This window comes from Haliaeetus albicilla, chromosome 24 (genome assembly GCF_947461875.1).
Source record: "Haliaeetus albicilla chromosome 24, bHalAlb1.1, whole genome shotgun sequence".
In the NCBI taxonomy this organism is placed as follows: domain Eukaryota; kingdom Metazoa; phylum Chordata; class Aves; order Accipitriformes; family Accipitridae; genus Haliaeetus; species Haliaeetus albicilla.
This window is the reverse complement of record NC_091506.1, coordinates 18645321-18662751: the sequence shown is the minus strand read 5'-3', so window position 1 is coordinate 18662751 and position 17431 is coordinate 18645321. Positions and strand designations below refer to the sequence as shown.

The 17431-nt window shown below is 37.5% G+C and overlaps 1 protein-coding gene across 1 annotated transcript; it reads left to right on the top strand.

The window, feature by feature from the left end:
- Positions 1-854: 854 nt before the first annotated feature.
- Positions 855-16729, top strand: RFT1 (RFT1 homolog). The gene is made up of 13 exons (XM_069812461.1): positions 855-971; positions 1094-1179; positions 1814-1930; positions 3836-4025; positions 4634-4735; positions 5693-5827; positions 6743-6821; positions 7097-7147; positions 8565-8695; positions 9889-10033; positions 12286-12391; positions 13711-13960; positions 14860-16729. Exons 1-13 carry the CDS (start codon positions 909-911, stop codon positions 15022-15024), a joined length of 1620 nt encoding a protein of 539 aa, XP_069668562.1. The 5' UTR covers positions 855-908; the 3' UTR covers positions 15025-16729.
- Positions 16730-17431: the final 702 nt, after the last annotated feature.

Sequence of the window (17431 nt, the reverse complement as noted above, 5' to 3'; positions counted from 1 at the left end):
GCTGTTAGTCATGAAAAGTTTTAGTTCAACTGTAGCACTACTAAGAAAAATGTGACTTCTGAGCCAGAAGTGCCATGCTATTGAGTGGAATGCTCTGTAACAGAGATACAATCTTTTATATATTGCTGCTTAAATAATAATCTGAAATAGTCCGGAGCTACTGTGCTGAATTACACTGAGTCCAAAGTCTTACCTGTCTAGAAGACTTCAAGTCAATGTGTTCTTAAATTCAAGTCTGTTACAATTAAATTGCGTGTTTGCTATTTGAAGGTGTGGGGTTGTTTGGGTTTTTGGGGGTTGCTTGTTTGTTTTGGTTTGTGTTTTTGTTTGGTGGGTTTTTTTGTGTGTGTGTTTTGGTTTTTTTTTTTAAACATAGAATGAAGTCAGATACTTTACTGCTGCAGTGAGGGCATTCCACCTCAGTTTCGGTTGTCTAACTCCTTAAGTCAGGGAAGACTGGTGGGTTTGCCCTCCGTTTAGAAAGGAATTGGTGGAACGCACATAGAGATTTTTCAGAAATCTCTGGGAAATAGCACTTGTCAGAAAATTCTGTTTAATAGGGTACCTCTTCTCCTAGGCCAGTGTGCAGTTTTTGGGGAACGCTTGCTTGCGAAGCAGAAAGCTGGTGCTGGACGTTGGTTTTAGCACCTGGAGCGCCCGCTTACGTTGGAAGTTTCACCACGGGTGTCGAAAGCGCTGCTCGGCCGGAGACGTTCATCCCGCGCCATTGCGGGCGGCGGGAGGAGCAGACCGCTCCCCCCGCTCCGCAGCGGGTGTCGCCGCCCGTGCCCGCTTTGTGCCCGCTTTCCGCCCGCAGGCCGGGGCGGTCCCGGCGGCGCTGACGGGATCGCGGCGCGACGGCGGCGGCGCCATTTCCTGCCGGCGGGGCAGGGCGGGGCGGGGAGCGGATGGCCTCGCGGGACGCGCTCCGCCAGACCACCCGGCTGGCCTCCTCCAGCGCCTTGCTGCAGGTGCGGGGCCGCCCCGGGCCGCCTCCCTCCTTTCTCCTCCTCCTCCTGCTCCGCGGTGCCTGGCGGGAGCCGCCTCAGCCCCGCTCGGCCCGCAGGTGTTTCCCGTGCGGCTTCCTTCACAGGTGCTGTTCCGGGTGGTCACCTTCGGGCTGAACGCGTTCACTCTGCGCTACCTCTCCAGAGAGCTGATCGGCGTGGTCAACGTGAGGTGAGGAGGAGGATGAAGAGCACCCGGGCTGGAAGCCCGTGTCCCGCATCCCGACCGCGCTGTTCGCCCGAAGCCTGACATACGTGAGGCTTCCCTGGGAACGGGTCTCCCGGCGTGATGGGGCTTTTTGAAAGCGTTTGTGTTTGGTGCAGGATGTCGGGGGCCTCTGGTCTGCGGGCTGCGTCCCTAATCATGCTTTGCATAACGCTGTTGAATTTACCGTTAGGTGTTTTACAATGTTTGGTCGTTGAATGTCTCCCGAGTTCTGTTTTGGCCTGAAACAAAGGTGCTGCTGGCCTGTTTTCCATGTTAAAGCATCAGCTTGCTGAGGAAAAGCCAGACGCAATTGCGTATTATGTGCTGTTGCTATATGACAAATTTTTCAACTGTTTTTTTGGTTTATCGCATGCTTAAAGTATTTTTGCTGTTTGAATAATCACATGTAATACTTCCCCTCCTTTTTTACGAGAGGATGATAATTTATCTCATATCACCGTATTTTCTTTGCGTACCTGTTAGATTTGTGTGTCGAGCAGTCCTGTGTAAAAACTGTCAGTGATGCTACTGCATGAAGGATTTCAGCAGTAGTAGGTAAGGAAATAATTTTCTCTTTCTTTTTCCTCACTTCCTTTAGGCTAACTCTACTGTATTCAACAGTTGTCTTCCTAGCCAGGGAGGCATTTCGCAGAGCTTGTTTGAGTGGAAGTACAAAACGAAACTGGACCAAAACAATTAATCTATTGTGGCTGACGTAAGATACCTTTAAAAATGTAGTTCTTAAGAATTTATTTCTAATTCTTGTCTGAGAGCTCATAAAATGAGAACAATTATTTACTGAGGTAATTATTTCAACATTGAACATTTAGTAGCCTCAGTCATGTTTCAGGACTGATGCAGGTAACTGGTCAAGTCTGTTGCTTTAGCATTTATGGACTAGTTCTCTTTTTGGAGCACATGAGAAAGTGCATTGCCAAAGGTGTTATCGGGAGCCATTTGTTCTGTCACTTAGCCTGAAGTTTCATTTATGTTGTAGTTGTTAAAGGAAAACCCTGTTGCACAAATACATAGTCCTTTATTTTTTCTTTCTCTGCCTGCTCAGTCTTGCTCTTTCATTACTTGATGTGCATTTGTGAAGCTGCTTTAGATATTTTTTTTTTACCCTTCGAACTATTTTTTTTCAAAGTCTCGAGCCCTGATGTGGTTTATTGGCATGGCAACATAAATGTTTGTGTTGGGTAGGAGAGATGTAAAAAGGTGAAAGAAAGAGTTGGAATTAAGCAACAGGGAGTAAGTAGGACTACTTCTTTCAACTGTAGTGGCGGTTGTAGCAGAAAGTGGTTAGCTTAAAGTCTCCGTGAAGTTGCAGCCAGAGAGTGTAATAGCACATTGCAGCTAAGTGGATTTTATGACTTGTTTGTCCCTTCTGGTTCCTGGATGCATCTCTCTGCTACTTCCCCTTTGTCAGATCTAGCAGCTGTGCAGCTACAATTAGATGGGCTGGGAAGTAAGTTTACCTACCTGATATGTTGGAAAACTACCCCTGCATGATAAAATAGTAGTCTTCCATTGGGGCGCCCTACTGACTTTCTCTGGAACTGCACAGCTGTTAATTAGATCTGGCCCAGGAATTGAGGGGGTTATGTGTGGACATCTGCATCCAGGTATAAAGAAGAGGGATTGTCGCTTTCAGGGATAGGTTTAGTACTAATATTTTAAATGTATTGGATCATTTCTGTTTGCTGCATTATAGTCAATTTTCTGCTATTTGACAGCCTTTCAGGTGGGCATTAAATGGTAGAGGCAACAATGACTGTGTGCACCTTTTCTTTTTAAATTTTTCCTTGTAGAGACGTGTAACTTAAAATGAAGATTAACTTTCTTGAAGGATCTGAAATATGTCTTAGGAGCTTGATGTCAAATACCTTAGGGAACTGATAATGTGAGGGTCAAATAGATCCTGCTGCAATGATGTAAAACTTTCTGCACTCTGCCAGAAGCATTGTGTTCCTGAAGTAGTGTCAACAGAAGGTAATATGCATCTGCACTCCTGTGCCTAGGTTGGCTTTTAGCTACAGTCACTAATTGAAGTAGCTCTGAGCTCCGGTAGAGCATTGTAAACTGGCATACCTGAGGTGCAGGCATGCATTTTCTTCTGCTTATTCTGCTGTCGCTCTCTGGAGAACCTGTGATTTCTGGAAGAGTGAGACTAGCAGTTGGAGTGGTGGCATCTTTATCTGTTACAGCAAGATTCAACAAAGCTTGTCTGCAAAAACCCTGGTAACCACAGCCTATAAAAATTGCAGTAATGAGGGGGGTTTGCAGTATTCTGCAGGCTGATGTGGGATCAGAATTATTTGGTCCTAGTGAACAAGACATGCAGATAGTTGACCTTATGTTAGGTTCTTGAGTAGAAAATAGGCAAGTCAGAAAAAATGTTTCCCGTGTCTTGCAAAGAGTGCCTTGAAGATGTTTGTTACAAAAAAAAAAAAAGAAAAAGAAGGTATTCTTGGTATAGTAACAGTAGAAGCTAATTCCTTGGGGCCTTATTTTAAAAATTATTATGGCCATATGTGACATTTTAATCTAATTTTCTTTGGGTTTTTTTTTTCTGCTAAAGTAACATTTCTATTGATTTGTTTTTATGTTAACTTTTTAGAGTCCCTCTTGGTGTTTTTTGGTCTATTTTCTTGGGCTTCGTCTGGCTACACTTGCTTGAAGTACCTGATCCTTCTGTGGTTCCTCATTATCAGGCTGGTGTAGTGGCATTTGGTCTTTCTGCAATTATTGAGCTTCTGGGAGAACCGTTCTGGGTTTTAGCACAAGCTCATTTGTTTGTGAGACTTAAGGTTAGTAAAGTACATGGGGTATATGCGTATGGGGGGAAATTATGTTTCTCTATTGAAAAAGAACAGATTCCTGAACTAGATCTTTCTATGTTCAAGCATATAAAAACTGCACAAAACTGTGTGTACTGTTTAGTACTGTATGACATAGTTGTAACACAGATATGAATTTGTACCTGTAAAAGCAAGAAAGTTGGTTTATTTAGAAATTATCACCTTAATGATCATTAAATGCTTAATCATGAGTTTTAATTGGAGGGAGAGGCACACAGTGTCTACTATTTTGCATTTTGATTGATTGTTGGTATGAAATTGTGAAATGCAACAATTGAGAACATGATTGTCTCAAGCAAAATTTTCTCCCTTATGTCCCATACAAAGAACTGGGAAAGTGCAATAGAGGAATTGTGAAATGCAAGAATAGAAAATTTACAGTGAAAATACAGTCTAAGATGGCCAACTCAGCAGAAAGAAACTCTGTGACAGTCACACTGCCTTTGAAAGTCTTATATTCCTGCATAAATTCTGTGTGTGAAACTAATGTATTGTAAGTTTGTGTATGTGGTTAAGTTGGCAGAAAATAAACGTTCTCTATTTTCTCTTTCTTAAAGGTTATTGCTGAAAGCCTTTCAGTAGTGTCAAAATGCATTTTGACGGTTATTTTAGTAGTCCTTTATCCTCAGTGGGGCCTCTATGTTTTTTCCCTGGCTCAGGTAAGTTTCCTGTGTTCTCTTCTATGAATTCTTGATTCATCTGAATTTTTATTTGCTGCTGTCTTTGACATTTAGCCTGCTAAATAACTTTGAGGGGATGAGAGAAAATGCTCCTGGGAGGTTTAAGATTTAGCACTTGTATTTAGCATTTTCCTGATACTCGTTATTGACTTGGCACTTTGGCCCTGAGCAGTTTAATGGATGTACAAGGAAGCACCTTCTTCTGTCTGTGAAGGCATGTTTTGCAAATAAGGTTATGTTATTCTGTATAAGTTTTATGTAACTTTTCTTCTTAATCAGGTATACATTCTAATACTTGAAGACTCTGTTCACTACCTGGCTTAAGTATTAATATTAGACTTTGGATTCTACTGTGTAGAAGATTATAATCACGTATGATTTTATCAGCCTGTACTGCCAACCTATATCACTTTATCAGAGGGTGCTAATCATGTGTAACGTAATTGGATTAAAACTTTTTCTTTACTAAATGAAGAATGGATATATTGGCACCTGAAAAATAGGGTTGTCACCTGTGCAATATCATATAAATGAAAATGTGATCCACCTCATATGTGGACATTTGGTTATTTTTTTGTTCAGTTTTTGCAGTGGCTGTGGTAGACAGCTTATAACTGATCGAAGAAAGTGATATAGATGGTAGCTACTCTGTCAACTTGGTTTTTGACTGAGTGAATAATTGCTTTATAATTGGACTTCAATCATTCTAAAAATGCTGAATAGAACATAAAAGTTGGCAAAGAGCTAGGATAACCTACAGATAAAAAAAAATCAGCACGGTTCTTGGGGAGTTAAAGTGTTTAGCTCATTTAAAATTTGACAGGAATAAGGACTACTTCATTTTGTTCTCACTGAATTTAGAACTCTAGCATGTAATTCTGCATTTGTAAGTTTATATCACTGGTTGTTTTTCTTCTCCCTTCCCTATCTTTCCAGCTTTTATATGTCAGTGTTCTGGTAACGTGCTATGTAACTTATTTTGTGATGTTTTTGGGGTCTCCTGAAGCAACAAAGAAGTCATTTCCAGTTGCTAGAATGAAAGCTTTATTACCTAACTTGGTGGAAGATGAGGTAGGTTGCACAGTTAATTTCTTGATTTTAATTTTTTTCTTGAGAGCGCTTTGAAAATTCGTTTGAGATAGTGGAGTTAATTGAGTGATTTTGAGGGTATCTCTGCATTGTAGAAGATAATGACTGATTTAAAAAAAATAAATGACAAATTCTTTTTGTGGTTTGTATCAATAAAATCCTTGTCGGAAAAACATTATGAAACTTGACTTTTCTGTTGTTATGGGTTTGTTGCTGACTTATCTCTTAGTATCTTTGTGCAAACCATTAACTGGAGATAGAATATCTATAGCGTGCCGGGGAATGACCAGGTATCATGGGATCTGAGGGAGGAAAGAAAACAGAACTATTTTACCATGAATTTTGGTACTTGGACTTTTCCACAAAATGAATGTGGTACACAGCAACCTACGGATACTCAAATATCTCTGATGTCCTCTCAAAAGAAAATGAGGCAAGAAAGAAATGAAAACACAGAGTGAGGAAGAAGACATTTTGAAAAAGATTTGCAGATTGAAAAGATAAAGGTGGTTCTTGGTTGCAAGATTTGTGGGGATGGTTTGAAGAACAGTAAACAATTTATATCTACAGTGAAGGTGAAAGTTATATTGGGATGCTAAACAGCATGGATTTTTTTCTGCAGTCTCTTTGAATAGTATTTTCTGTAGAAAGTTTGTCTGGGTACTTTATCTGCAGCAATAATTTTCAGCAAGGGAAAAAGTCTTTGCCAGATCAGAGTGCTATTGGTGCTAGAATTATCAATGTTTTAGATTAGTTGTAAGCAGCTATGACATTGTGGGTTTTCCTCATCAGTACAGTTAGAGCTAGCCTAGAGTATTGTGCTTGGGGTTTTTTTTTCAATTTCTACTCTGTAGTTTCAGTCATGTTCATTACATTTCAGTACTACTTTTTTTGCAGACCTTTGTTAACTGGAAGGAAGCATGGTTGACTTGGAGTTTCTTCAAACAATCCTTCTTGAAACAGATTTTGACAGAAGGTGAGGCTTGACATGCAGTTGTGATGGAGAAGGGTTAGTGAATACTATTTGCGAAATTGACTTAAAGCTTGAGAAAGCTGGGGGAGGTGTAGGTATGCGACTTTGAGACTGTTGCCAGCAGATGTTACCAACCTGAATGAAGTTTTTGAGGGTATTCTGAACTAGGTGCTGTCCTGTTTGACTTTGTCTCTTGAATACTTAATGTTGGAAGTGTCTGGACAAGTATTGGGAAAGATTAGGGACTTGTTCTTAAGTTCTTTATTTTGAACTTACAGGTGAACGATATGTGATGACTTTTTTGAACGTGTTAAATTTTGGAGATCAGGGTAAGTGTGATGGTATTGTGGAGTGGTGACACAGTTTTAGTCACTGCTCTTCAGATGGTTCTGAAAATGACTGAAAGTATTTGAATGTAACTTGAAAGTCTGAGAAGATTTCAAAGCCTTTGTGACTTTGGGATGCATTTCAGAGAATGATTGATAGAGGTACAGAAAAGAATTTCATTTAAGAGCCTGGATTTTAATTTTATTTTTTCTTTGAATCAAAACTTTCCAATTGAATATGAGATACCATGTATCTTGTTTCTTTTTTTTTGTTTAAAAAAAAAGCTTCTTTAGTATCTGGTGTGTTATAGTTGTTGGTCTTCAGTTTTTGTAATTCTGTTTTCTTGCTGTTTTCTGTCTTCCTTTTGAATTTGTGTTAGCCGTTACAACAAGAACATCTTTGTTTATAGGATTGCATCTCAAAACTGAATTATGTTCTGTAAAAGACTTCAGTGTGGTTAGAGTAATGTATGGCAGTAGCCATTCAGATGACTGAGTTGCCAGCACCTCGGGTCTTTATGGCTTGGGGAAGGAAAATAGGCTGTAATTGTTGGCTCGCTGTTAGAAGTTTCTTGACTAGTTTGAATTACTTTTAATTGCTGGTAGTAATATGTTCCCCCATAAATACTGAGTATATTTGCGTGCCACCAGTAACTGGAGCCGCTTCTGATCCTTCTCCCCTGTAAAACAATTGAACTGCCTTTTACTTGGAGGGTCTTTAAAAGAGTACAAAAATACCTGTACTCTCAAAGTGTTGAGAAACAGGGGTTCCAAGTCCTGTGAAATCAGCCAGAGCCTTATTCTGTTATTTCACTGTGAAAGTGTACGTACTTATCCATATGCCTGACTTTGTATGCTCTCAGTGACTGTACTCTGTGTGTGTGTGTATATATATATACACACAAACATACATAGATGTATTAGCAGGTTTGGAGCAGTATCTTGCTGAGGGTGGAAGTGCTGGTAAAATGTCATGTAGGATTGCCCTTCCACTTCAGTGAAAGTAAAACGAAAGAAGGACCTCACACTAAAAATAGGTATCTTTCTCTTCTCCTGTATCAGTAAATCCTTACATTCCTGTTCTCATTCAGTGAATTTAATCAGGATCTTTTAACTTCCTCTACAGTAAGAATTTTAAATGTGGCTTGGTGCTGTCGCTAGATTCACATCTCTGTAGTTGATGCTTTTGTCCTAGCTTTGCCATCGATGAGCAGGCCTTGTAATTTTGAGCTGTGGTTGCTGTGACTGTCAGAATTTTTAGGGAACACTGCTGTAATGTTGCACTAAATTCCACTTGTTTTCCTTTTTTTCAGTGGAAATGTTAAATTATAATTCATGTAATTGTTAAAGACTTGGAATTAAAATGTGTCTAAAAAATTACAGGTTGCTGCTATCTTGTGTTTTGTTTTTGTTTTAAAAGGTGTGTATGATATCGTGAATAATCTTGGTTCACTGGTGGCCAGGTTTATCTTTTTGCCTATTGAGGAGAGTTTTTATGTCTTTTTTGCTAAAGTGTTGGAAAGAGGGAAGAATGTAAAGGATCAGAAGCAGGTATGTTTATTTTGGATTAATTACATGTCAAATGCTTGATTTTTGTTACAGATAAATTGCATCACAGAAGTGTGACTGACAGAAATGTGTGTTTAAATTTGAGTATAAAGGCTGTTAAAATTGAAAAGTTGAAGTGGAGAACAAAAATGTCGAGTGAGGCTGGACCAGAAAGAGAAGAAAATAGGTAAAATGCTAATGAAATAGAAATTAAACTATTCAGTGGCATAATACTGCCTTGTATTATAACTGAGGTTAACTTCATCTGCTAAACCCTAGTGTACTCTGTATTTCCAGAAATACTTAGGCAGTTATTTAAATCATGAAAGCATGCTATTTCTATCAAATAAATGCTGTCTGAAAATATTTGACTGACTTGAAAATACAAGAAGCTGTTAAGTATTAAACAGTAATGTTTCGAGAGAGTGCAGTTTTGGGAAGAAAAGAATTGTATTTTTCTTGAGCTTTTGAATTGTATGTGGAGTATCAATGGTTAAACAAACAAGAGCTTTGTTCCAGAGAGTAATATTCATGCATGCTGTAGGTAAGAAATTCTTGATCAGTCATGAAGATCAGTCTGGGCTTTTGTCTGATACTATGACAACTTTTTGCAGTAATCCTGCTACTTGCACCGTAGCATGCAGTTAAACAAATCCCATGCTTCAGGTCTTTGGTGGGCTAAGAAAAGTGTACGTATATGTATATTTTATATATAATGTACCTGATATATATAACTGGCAAAATAGTTACGAGTTTTCATTGTATATAGTGAAATTACATTACGAGAATTACAAGACTGCTTCTTGTAATGAGGTAGTAGAACAGACAAGTTGCTTGTTCTGGTGTGGCAAATCCTGTAGTCCCATGCAGCAATAAAAATCTGACTGTGCCACTGACTCAAACTGTGGCCTTGAGCAGATGCCATGCTCTTCTTTGCCATTTACTAACTGTTAAACAGGTGCAAGTGTTGTTTGCACATTTCCTTGAACAGAGATGTTCACGGCTAATTTTTATGTAGAAGTTGTAATGAGCAAAACATAGAATGAAATAATAAATATATTAAAATTGCTGGGAATTAAGACCATGTGTATGGATAACTCAATAACAAAGGATAAGTTTCACACCTTTTTACGCTGTGCATGAAAATAACTACTATATTGATTCTGATTCATGTAACTGAGTACACTTTTTTTCAGGATGATGTCGCTATGGCTGCAGATGTGTTAGAATTGCTGTTGAAACTTGTGCTTCTCATTGGCCTTACCATCACGGTTTTTGGCTATGCCTATTCTCAGTTGGCTCTGGATATTTATGGAGGCTCAATGCTCAGTTCTGGAACAGGTAAAGATTTACAGAGCTGGTAAAGAAGCCATTCTTTAAAAAGAGAAACCACAGCTATTATGTTTTCTTGTGTAAATCAACAGAATTTTTTTTTCTGTAAAACTCCTATTGAAATCAGTTACTTAGCTTGGCTGAATCCAGAACTCATGCCTTTGTAATAGCATCTTTAATACTTCGGCACCTTAAGCTAGAATATGCTGAGGAGCTCTAAATAAGTTTGGGGCTCTACCTTCCTCCAATTTCACATCATTGGAAAAGAACATTTTAAAGGATTGTTTGACTGTTCCATGATGTAAAATTGCTAACTCCAGCTGTTTAAAATAACAACACCCCCAAAACCCATACAACAAATTGGAACCAAAGAATCTATAGTTTTAGCATAGAAACAATGCTAGTGTTTTTTTATAGTGCTAAACCATATAATGGTAGCAGTCTTGCTATAGTTGTACGCATTGAGGAATAAGTTCTACAAATCTGTCCACAGAAGCAGTCACGGAATTTGTAGGTCACCTTGGATTTTCAGGAGAGAAAGTAGAGGTTCATTTAATTCCTTCTTGGAACATAAACACACAAATTGTAGCCTGGAGTTTTCTTGAGTTCTTTCAGTGGTTTGTCAGTTGACCTACAGTAGCTCCTGCTAGAAAAAATGATCTGCCTTCTGTAGCTGAGCCCGGTTCCTAGCTGATCTATTTTGGGTGAAGATCTAGCAGCTCCTCAGAGGAGTTTTTTTTGTTGCATTTCTGTGTGGAAATTTTGCTTGTGTGCCATTGTGGGAGAGTTCTAGCTTGCATTTTCCATTTCACATCTGTTATAATTAAGAGAAAGTTACAGGGAAGATGAAAGCATGTGATGGTATAGTGTGTTGAAGACAGTTGTGCCTGTCAGAGTTCTGCATCTTCAAACCATAACCTTGGAATGTTTTTTGTTGGGTATTAAAATAAACTGCAATTACCTTATTCACTATTAAGGTCATTTGATATATTCTAACCCCATGGACACTTTCCTGTTTTTAAATGTTAAGCATTTAGGTATTTTTGCTTTAGACCCTTGCATGTTAATTGGAAGCTGGTGCTTGATTTGTGTAGTGATTTTAAGGAAAAACCTGTGTCTGCATAACCAAGAAAAAATGTTAATAACTTTTGCATGTTGTTTGGAGTTGTCTTGCTGCTGGTTCTATCGGATTTGTTTCTAATTTTGAAAGCAAATGTTGTGGAAAATTGTCATTCTGTACCCTAGCAGCCAACTCTTTTTATGAAGAAAATGTTTTCTGTCCCTCTTTCTCTTTGAGAATGGGTGTCTGGGCCTAATCTTTTGGACATGCTTACTTGACTGAAAAGGACTATGTTTAGGAATATGGATGCAAGTCAAGTGACTCAATTTTATTTTTTTTACCTAATGGTAATGTGTGAAAATGAAATGTTGAGCATGCATACTGGCTTATTTAACCAGATATTAATGGATATATTATTTTTTTTTCCTGAGTGCTCTCTAGTCTAATGTTTTTCTGCATACTTGAAAAGAAAGTCTTCATCTCTGCCCCACGTCTGCAGTGTATTTACTGCTCACTGGGCAGTTGTTCTGTAGAACTGAAACAGGAGGAGACTTGGTAATATGAACTAGATTGCTGCTATCAAGAAGGAATATTCAGGGATGCACACAAACCTGTTAAAAAGCATGGATTTTTTTTTTTTCCCCCCCGTGTTATTTCTAAAGGACAAGAAAAAGATTAGGGGCTGAATGGAGAATTTTCAAGTCACATATAAATTATCTCTGACCCATGAAATTCTGAATATTTTTTTTATCTAGCACAATTTTGAATGTATTGAACAGCCTTTCTGTTTTTCTTACTGTTGTGTTCAAAGTATACATTTTATTGCTTTTAGTAGCTCATAATGACTATTGGATTAATTTCCATAAATTCCTGTACAATAGATGATTTCGGTTATGATAAATATTAATTTTTAATTAGGAAATCCCTTTTAATAAAATACTTTTTTTTCATGGATATCTTTTCTGCTACTATAATAACTGCTATTCTTGGGTGGTTTGGGTTTTATTTTTGTTTTTATTTTGCCTTGTTTATTTGTGTTCTTGTCAAGATTTCTAGACAGAAAACTTGTTCAAATGAACTTAAGCTTCCCTTATTAGTGGTAACATTACAACTTTTATCTCTTAGTATCAGTGAGTGTAAAAACAATGTGATTTTATAAAAAATAATAATAATCTACTTATGATTCTAATGTGTTTTTTAGGTCCAGATCTTCTCCGATGTTACTCGTTATATGTCCTATTTCTTGCTATCAATGGAGTAACGGAATGTTTTACGTTTGCTTTGATGTGCAAAGAGGAGGTAGACAGGTAGGAAATACTATCCCCAGAATATTCCTGTAATTAATCTGCATGTGGTTTGCTTGGAGTTCAGTATGTAAACAGAACAATTGTTCTGCATGGATATGTGCTCGGAAATGCTTTTTTTCCAAAGACCAAATTTCTTTCTGCAGTCACTTCAAGGACTGTGTTCCTTTTCTCCAGAGCCAGGTGCAACAGATGGGCAAGCAAATATGCACTACTTTTTTTTTTTTTACATGCTTGTACTTGTTGATAAACATTGATCATCTTAAAAATTTATTTGTAATGACCTTATAAAGAGATCGGTGCATTTAAAATCAGCATAAAATATCCTGCCCCACTGAAAACCAACTTTTCCTTTAGCTGTCTGCATGTTGATTTAGATGTAGAAGCTTTAGCAAATGTTTAAATGTTTGGGTAGAAAGGTCAGAAATTAAGAAATAAAAAGATTGTTAAATTAGCTTTTGGTACATCACTAACTGGAAAAGTAATTTAAATATGAAGTCTTGTTTTTTGTATGTATGTGTTTGAAGTTACAGTTTTTAAGACAGGCTATCACTTAAAACTCATTAAAATTTTGCAACTGCTAAAATTTTTTGTGTACAGTTCCTGTATATCAGGTACACTTCTGAATGATCTAAATTATGGGTCTGAATTCAGTGGTTTATCTACTTTAAGTAGGAGGTTGGACTAGATGACTTCCTGAGATCCCTTCCAGCCTGGATTATTTCTTGATTCTGTGTTCATCCTGGGTTATTGACTTTGAAGCCTGGTTGCCTTCCCAGTGCTACCATCAAGCTTTTTTCGCTTATGCAGCAGCTGTCCCTTACAAGGCCTTTCCAAATCAATTTCAATGAGGTCTGCTTTTCACACTATGTTTTAGACTTAGCAAGGGCTGCTTTCATGACTCCTTTGAAGTGTGAACTTGTTTTCAAAGCCACTGTTTGGAGCACAAACTAAGTAAAGTGTCATCTTGTTTAGCATTATTTTTCTTTAATACATGACCTAAAATGAAACAGCAAAAAATTCATAAGTTTACATTACTAATCATTGGTACTACATTTGACTTTCTGAAATGCGTATGCAGCTAATTAGAATTTCCTTCACATAATGTAGTTCTTGGTTTAATTTGTTTGATGTACTTTCCATTCTTTCAATGAATTTTTTTATTAACATCTCGGCTCTCAAATTTATCTTCTTCCATTAGAAGATGGCAAGAGAATTTCTGTTTCTCATTTTGGAAAATAAATGGTGGTACTTCTATAAAGATAAAGTTAGTAAATAAATACTGTAACTGTATACATTAAGTTGTTTCTTTTTTTTCAAAGGTACAATTTTGTTATGCTGGCCTTGTCCTTCACATTTCTGTGCATCTCTTATTTCTTGACCCAGTGGCATGGCAGTATAGGCTTTATCCTTGCGAACTGCTTTAACATGGGTATTCGAATAGCTCACAGCATCCACTATATCTATGATTACTTCAAAGAAAGCACTTACAGACCTTTGACAGGCTTGCTCCCCTCACCGTTTTTGGTACTCGTTTATATCATAAGTGGAGTAATCACTGGTTTCTCAGAGGTAAGCATCTTTCTCAGATTTTACTTTCACTGTGAAAGTTAGTGTCAAATGACTTCTGTGTCCACAAGCAGAGAAGTACCATTAGCAAAAAAAGGCTTATGAGGATAAGCTGGAAGGCTTGCATTACAGGCAAGGCAAGATATAATATTGAGAGATTTTATTTTTGATACAAAGTTATCTCTGCCACCTGTAGAAGGTGTATCTGACAAGTAAAATAAAATTTAACACATTTCTGCTGTCTGTAGATAAATCCATGTCCTTAGTTTTTAATTAAAATTTTGCAGTAGCACAAAGAAACTTATTAAAAATTCTGTAAAAAAAAAAAAAGTGATAGCAGAAAAACAACCAAACCAAGAACAGAAACAAAAATTGCCAAGAGCACATTTATCACATTTATTCAGACTACAGGATAGTAATTGTGCAGAGTAATTATTACAGAGATGGTAGCATTTCAATGTACAAAAATGTGCAGATTGAAAATCCATTATGGCTTAGAAAGGAGAGCTTCATATTTTAGAATGGGAGATTTCCAGTGGGGTTTTGTTAGAAAAGAGCCTAGTACGTTGCTGCAAAGTAGCAGACTTACGCAATAGCACCAGCAGAGTTTTCCTAATATCTTGGTTAACGTATTTCTGCATGCCAGATAATAAACAACTTCCACGTTTACCAGGTATCTGCTGAATGCTCATTTTTTGCTGACAGAATTTTCTTAAGAAAGCAAATGCTGTGACTACTAAAGATGATTTATTGTAGGATCAGTGCTTGTGGCAAAACCGTGCTTAGCTTGATGGTGGTGTTAGCATAGTCAAGAGAGGTGTTGGACCTTATTTTTTATTGAGACAGTAAATCTACTTTGTGCTGATTGGTTTTCCTGCAATTGCTTGTTTCCTTTGTTGTAGGTATTCTTCTGCTGCGATAAGGGTTGGATGGCAAGGCTGATTCACGTCAGCGTGGGGGCTCTGTGCTTTGCAGCAACCATCGTTACTATGTTCTGCACAGAGACCAAGCTGATCCACTTTGTCAGAAGCCAGTTCCTCTCCCGGTATATGAAGAAAGGAACATGAAATGCTCATGTGCAGAACAGTTCTTGTACATGCTTGCAGTAAAGGGCTGTATTTTTTGCATACGATCTGTACGGAAAAAGATTTCCACATGTGTTTATTGGAAGCATTGATATTGGAGTGGCACTGTAAAAGATTGCGAACTGAATATTATTTTGTCTTCTAAACGGGTCAGTATAGTGAAAGAGGGCTGAGTAATTTTCTCTTTATGCATCATTCTTTTCTAAGCTTTTCTTCAAACAGCCTTTTTGGTAATGAATGAAGATCTAAGAAACACCCTTCTGACAATCTAGTTGACGGATTTCATGGAGAGAGCTCCCATTCTTACCAATGGGAAGTACACGTATGAAGGTGTCATGGCTTTCATCTTAAGGTGTAATTAGGAATGCCCTTATTTGGCATGGTGGGCTGCTTAACTCGTTAGAAAATAAATGATTTGACCAAAAAAAACCCCCCCAAAACCCCCCAAAACAGAACAAAAGCCGAAGAAAACACTAGAGCAAGGACCAATAGCAGTATTACTGTTACTGAAATATAACATAAGGCGGTGCAGGGAGATTGGGTTGTCAGTGTTTTGAAGTGTAAAGCAGTGAACAGAAAGTTCTGTGTTTACAAGTAAATTAATGGCATACACAGCATGCGTCCATGCTAGCTATGTAGGATTATTTCATTCAGCATATCATTCATTTATGAGGGTATTGATTTACTTGTCAAAAATACTCTGAAGCCTTACCTAAAAGAAAAAAGGGGTTTTGAACAGTGTTTTACAGAAGGTATTAAGTACAATCACACTGACACTGAAGTTCCAGAAGGTTAATCATAAAACTTCTTACATTCACTCCATTGTTTTTTGTTTTTATCCGGGATTTTAAATGCCAGCATGAACAAATTTGTCTCAATAAAAACGATTTTTGTTTTGTCTGTGAAATCAAATGTTAAATATATTTAATAAGGTTTCTTTCAAGGATTTATGCATATTGAAACTTTTGTTATTGGATAGAAAGTGCTTCTTTCTGTTGCAACCGGTTTCCCAATGTCTTGTTCCTTTACTTGTTCAGTCTTAACCTTTATATTGATTTTTTTTAATTGTTGAAAATTTGGACATTCAGAAGTTGAAAATTAGATGTTAGGCTGATGGTTTAGGTTTACTAATGGTGTATTGTTGCTGGTCTAGGATCTGAATTTGGCAGTTCCAGAATGTACAAGTGGCAAGTTTATAATGATCAGTGTTCCCTTTGCAGTGTTTGGATGGGCCAAAAAATGTCAAGTGATGAAAAATGTGTGCTCAGACATGTACAGTCAAAAGCTTTCAGTTTAATTATATAGCAATTCCTCAGATCCTCAGACTGCTTAAATAATTATTTCACTGTTAACGGCATTGCAGAGTTCATCCTGGTAACCATAGCTCACAGAGTGAAACGTTTTCCAGTATCAGTGTCTTCAGTTTGGTACCATTAGAAAACATTTTCTAAACTCTGGTAATTTTCACTCGGAGAATATCACTAGAGATACTTTATATGAGAATTCGGTGATTGAAAAATTATCACAGAGAGAAGCCAAAATCTAACAGTAGGAGGAAGAGAGAAAGGTGCACTTCCTCAGCTAATGGTGGTGTCTCCATTGCCTGACTGGAAGGTAGTAGAGAAATACTTGCTAATTCTTCTGAAGTTGTTATGAAATCTATCTAAATAAAACAAACTCTGTGTTATTCTGTCCTGCTAAGTGAATTTGGTAGTTCTTTGCCTTTTAAATTTTTCTCTTCTGGGTTGTCTTGCAGTTTTTTTTTCTCGTTTCTGTCAAGTATGGAGTTTATTATGAAGTCCAGCTCCATACATTGCAGATGATTGAAACTTCTTTATTATAAATTGTCAATGCATTTCCTTTACCTACTTGTTCATAATTTAGGAAAAAAACCAAAAACAAGACAGTTGGACTTACGGACTTATTAGGGTCTGTCTTTTTCTACATGACTTTGAGACCTTACCGTGGGAATATCTCAATCTGTACAGTGAATTTTAACTAATTCTTGGAATGAGGAATTTTGTATAGCCTTGCACTTAAAGTGATTTGGAGATTGAAGAACATTTCATACAAAATGAGCTTGAAGTCATGCTGTCTTGTCTAGTCTTATGATTCCAGCTGTACAGCGATATTACTTCTGCTGCTAGTATAGTCATAAATAGGGTGATGTGAGATCTCGCTGTTCAAATAGTGGGCTGTCTAGTCTCCTAAATCTTTTTTAACATAAATGCTGTATATGTATTTAAAAAAAAGTTGTGTTTTTAAACTAATTAGTTTGATTTCATATTGCAGAGGCTTATAAATAACTCTTGCATCTCAACAAGAGAAAATACAATTTCATATGAATCAGGAAGACATTTAAGGTGCCTTATTGTTCATTTGCAAATTT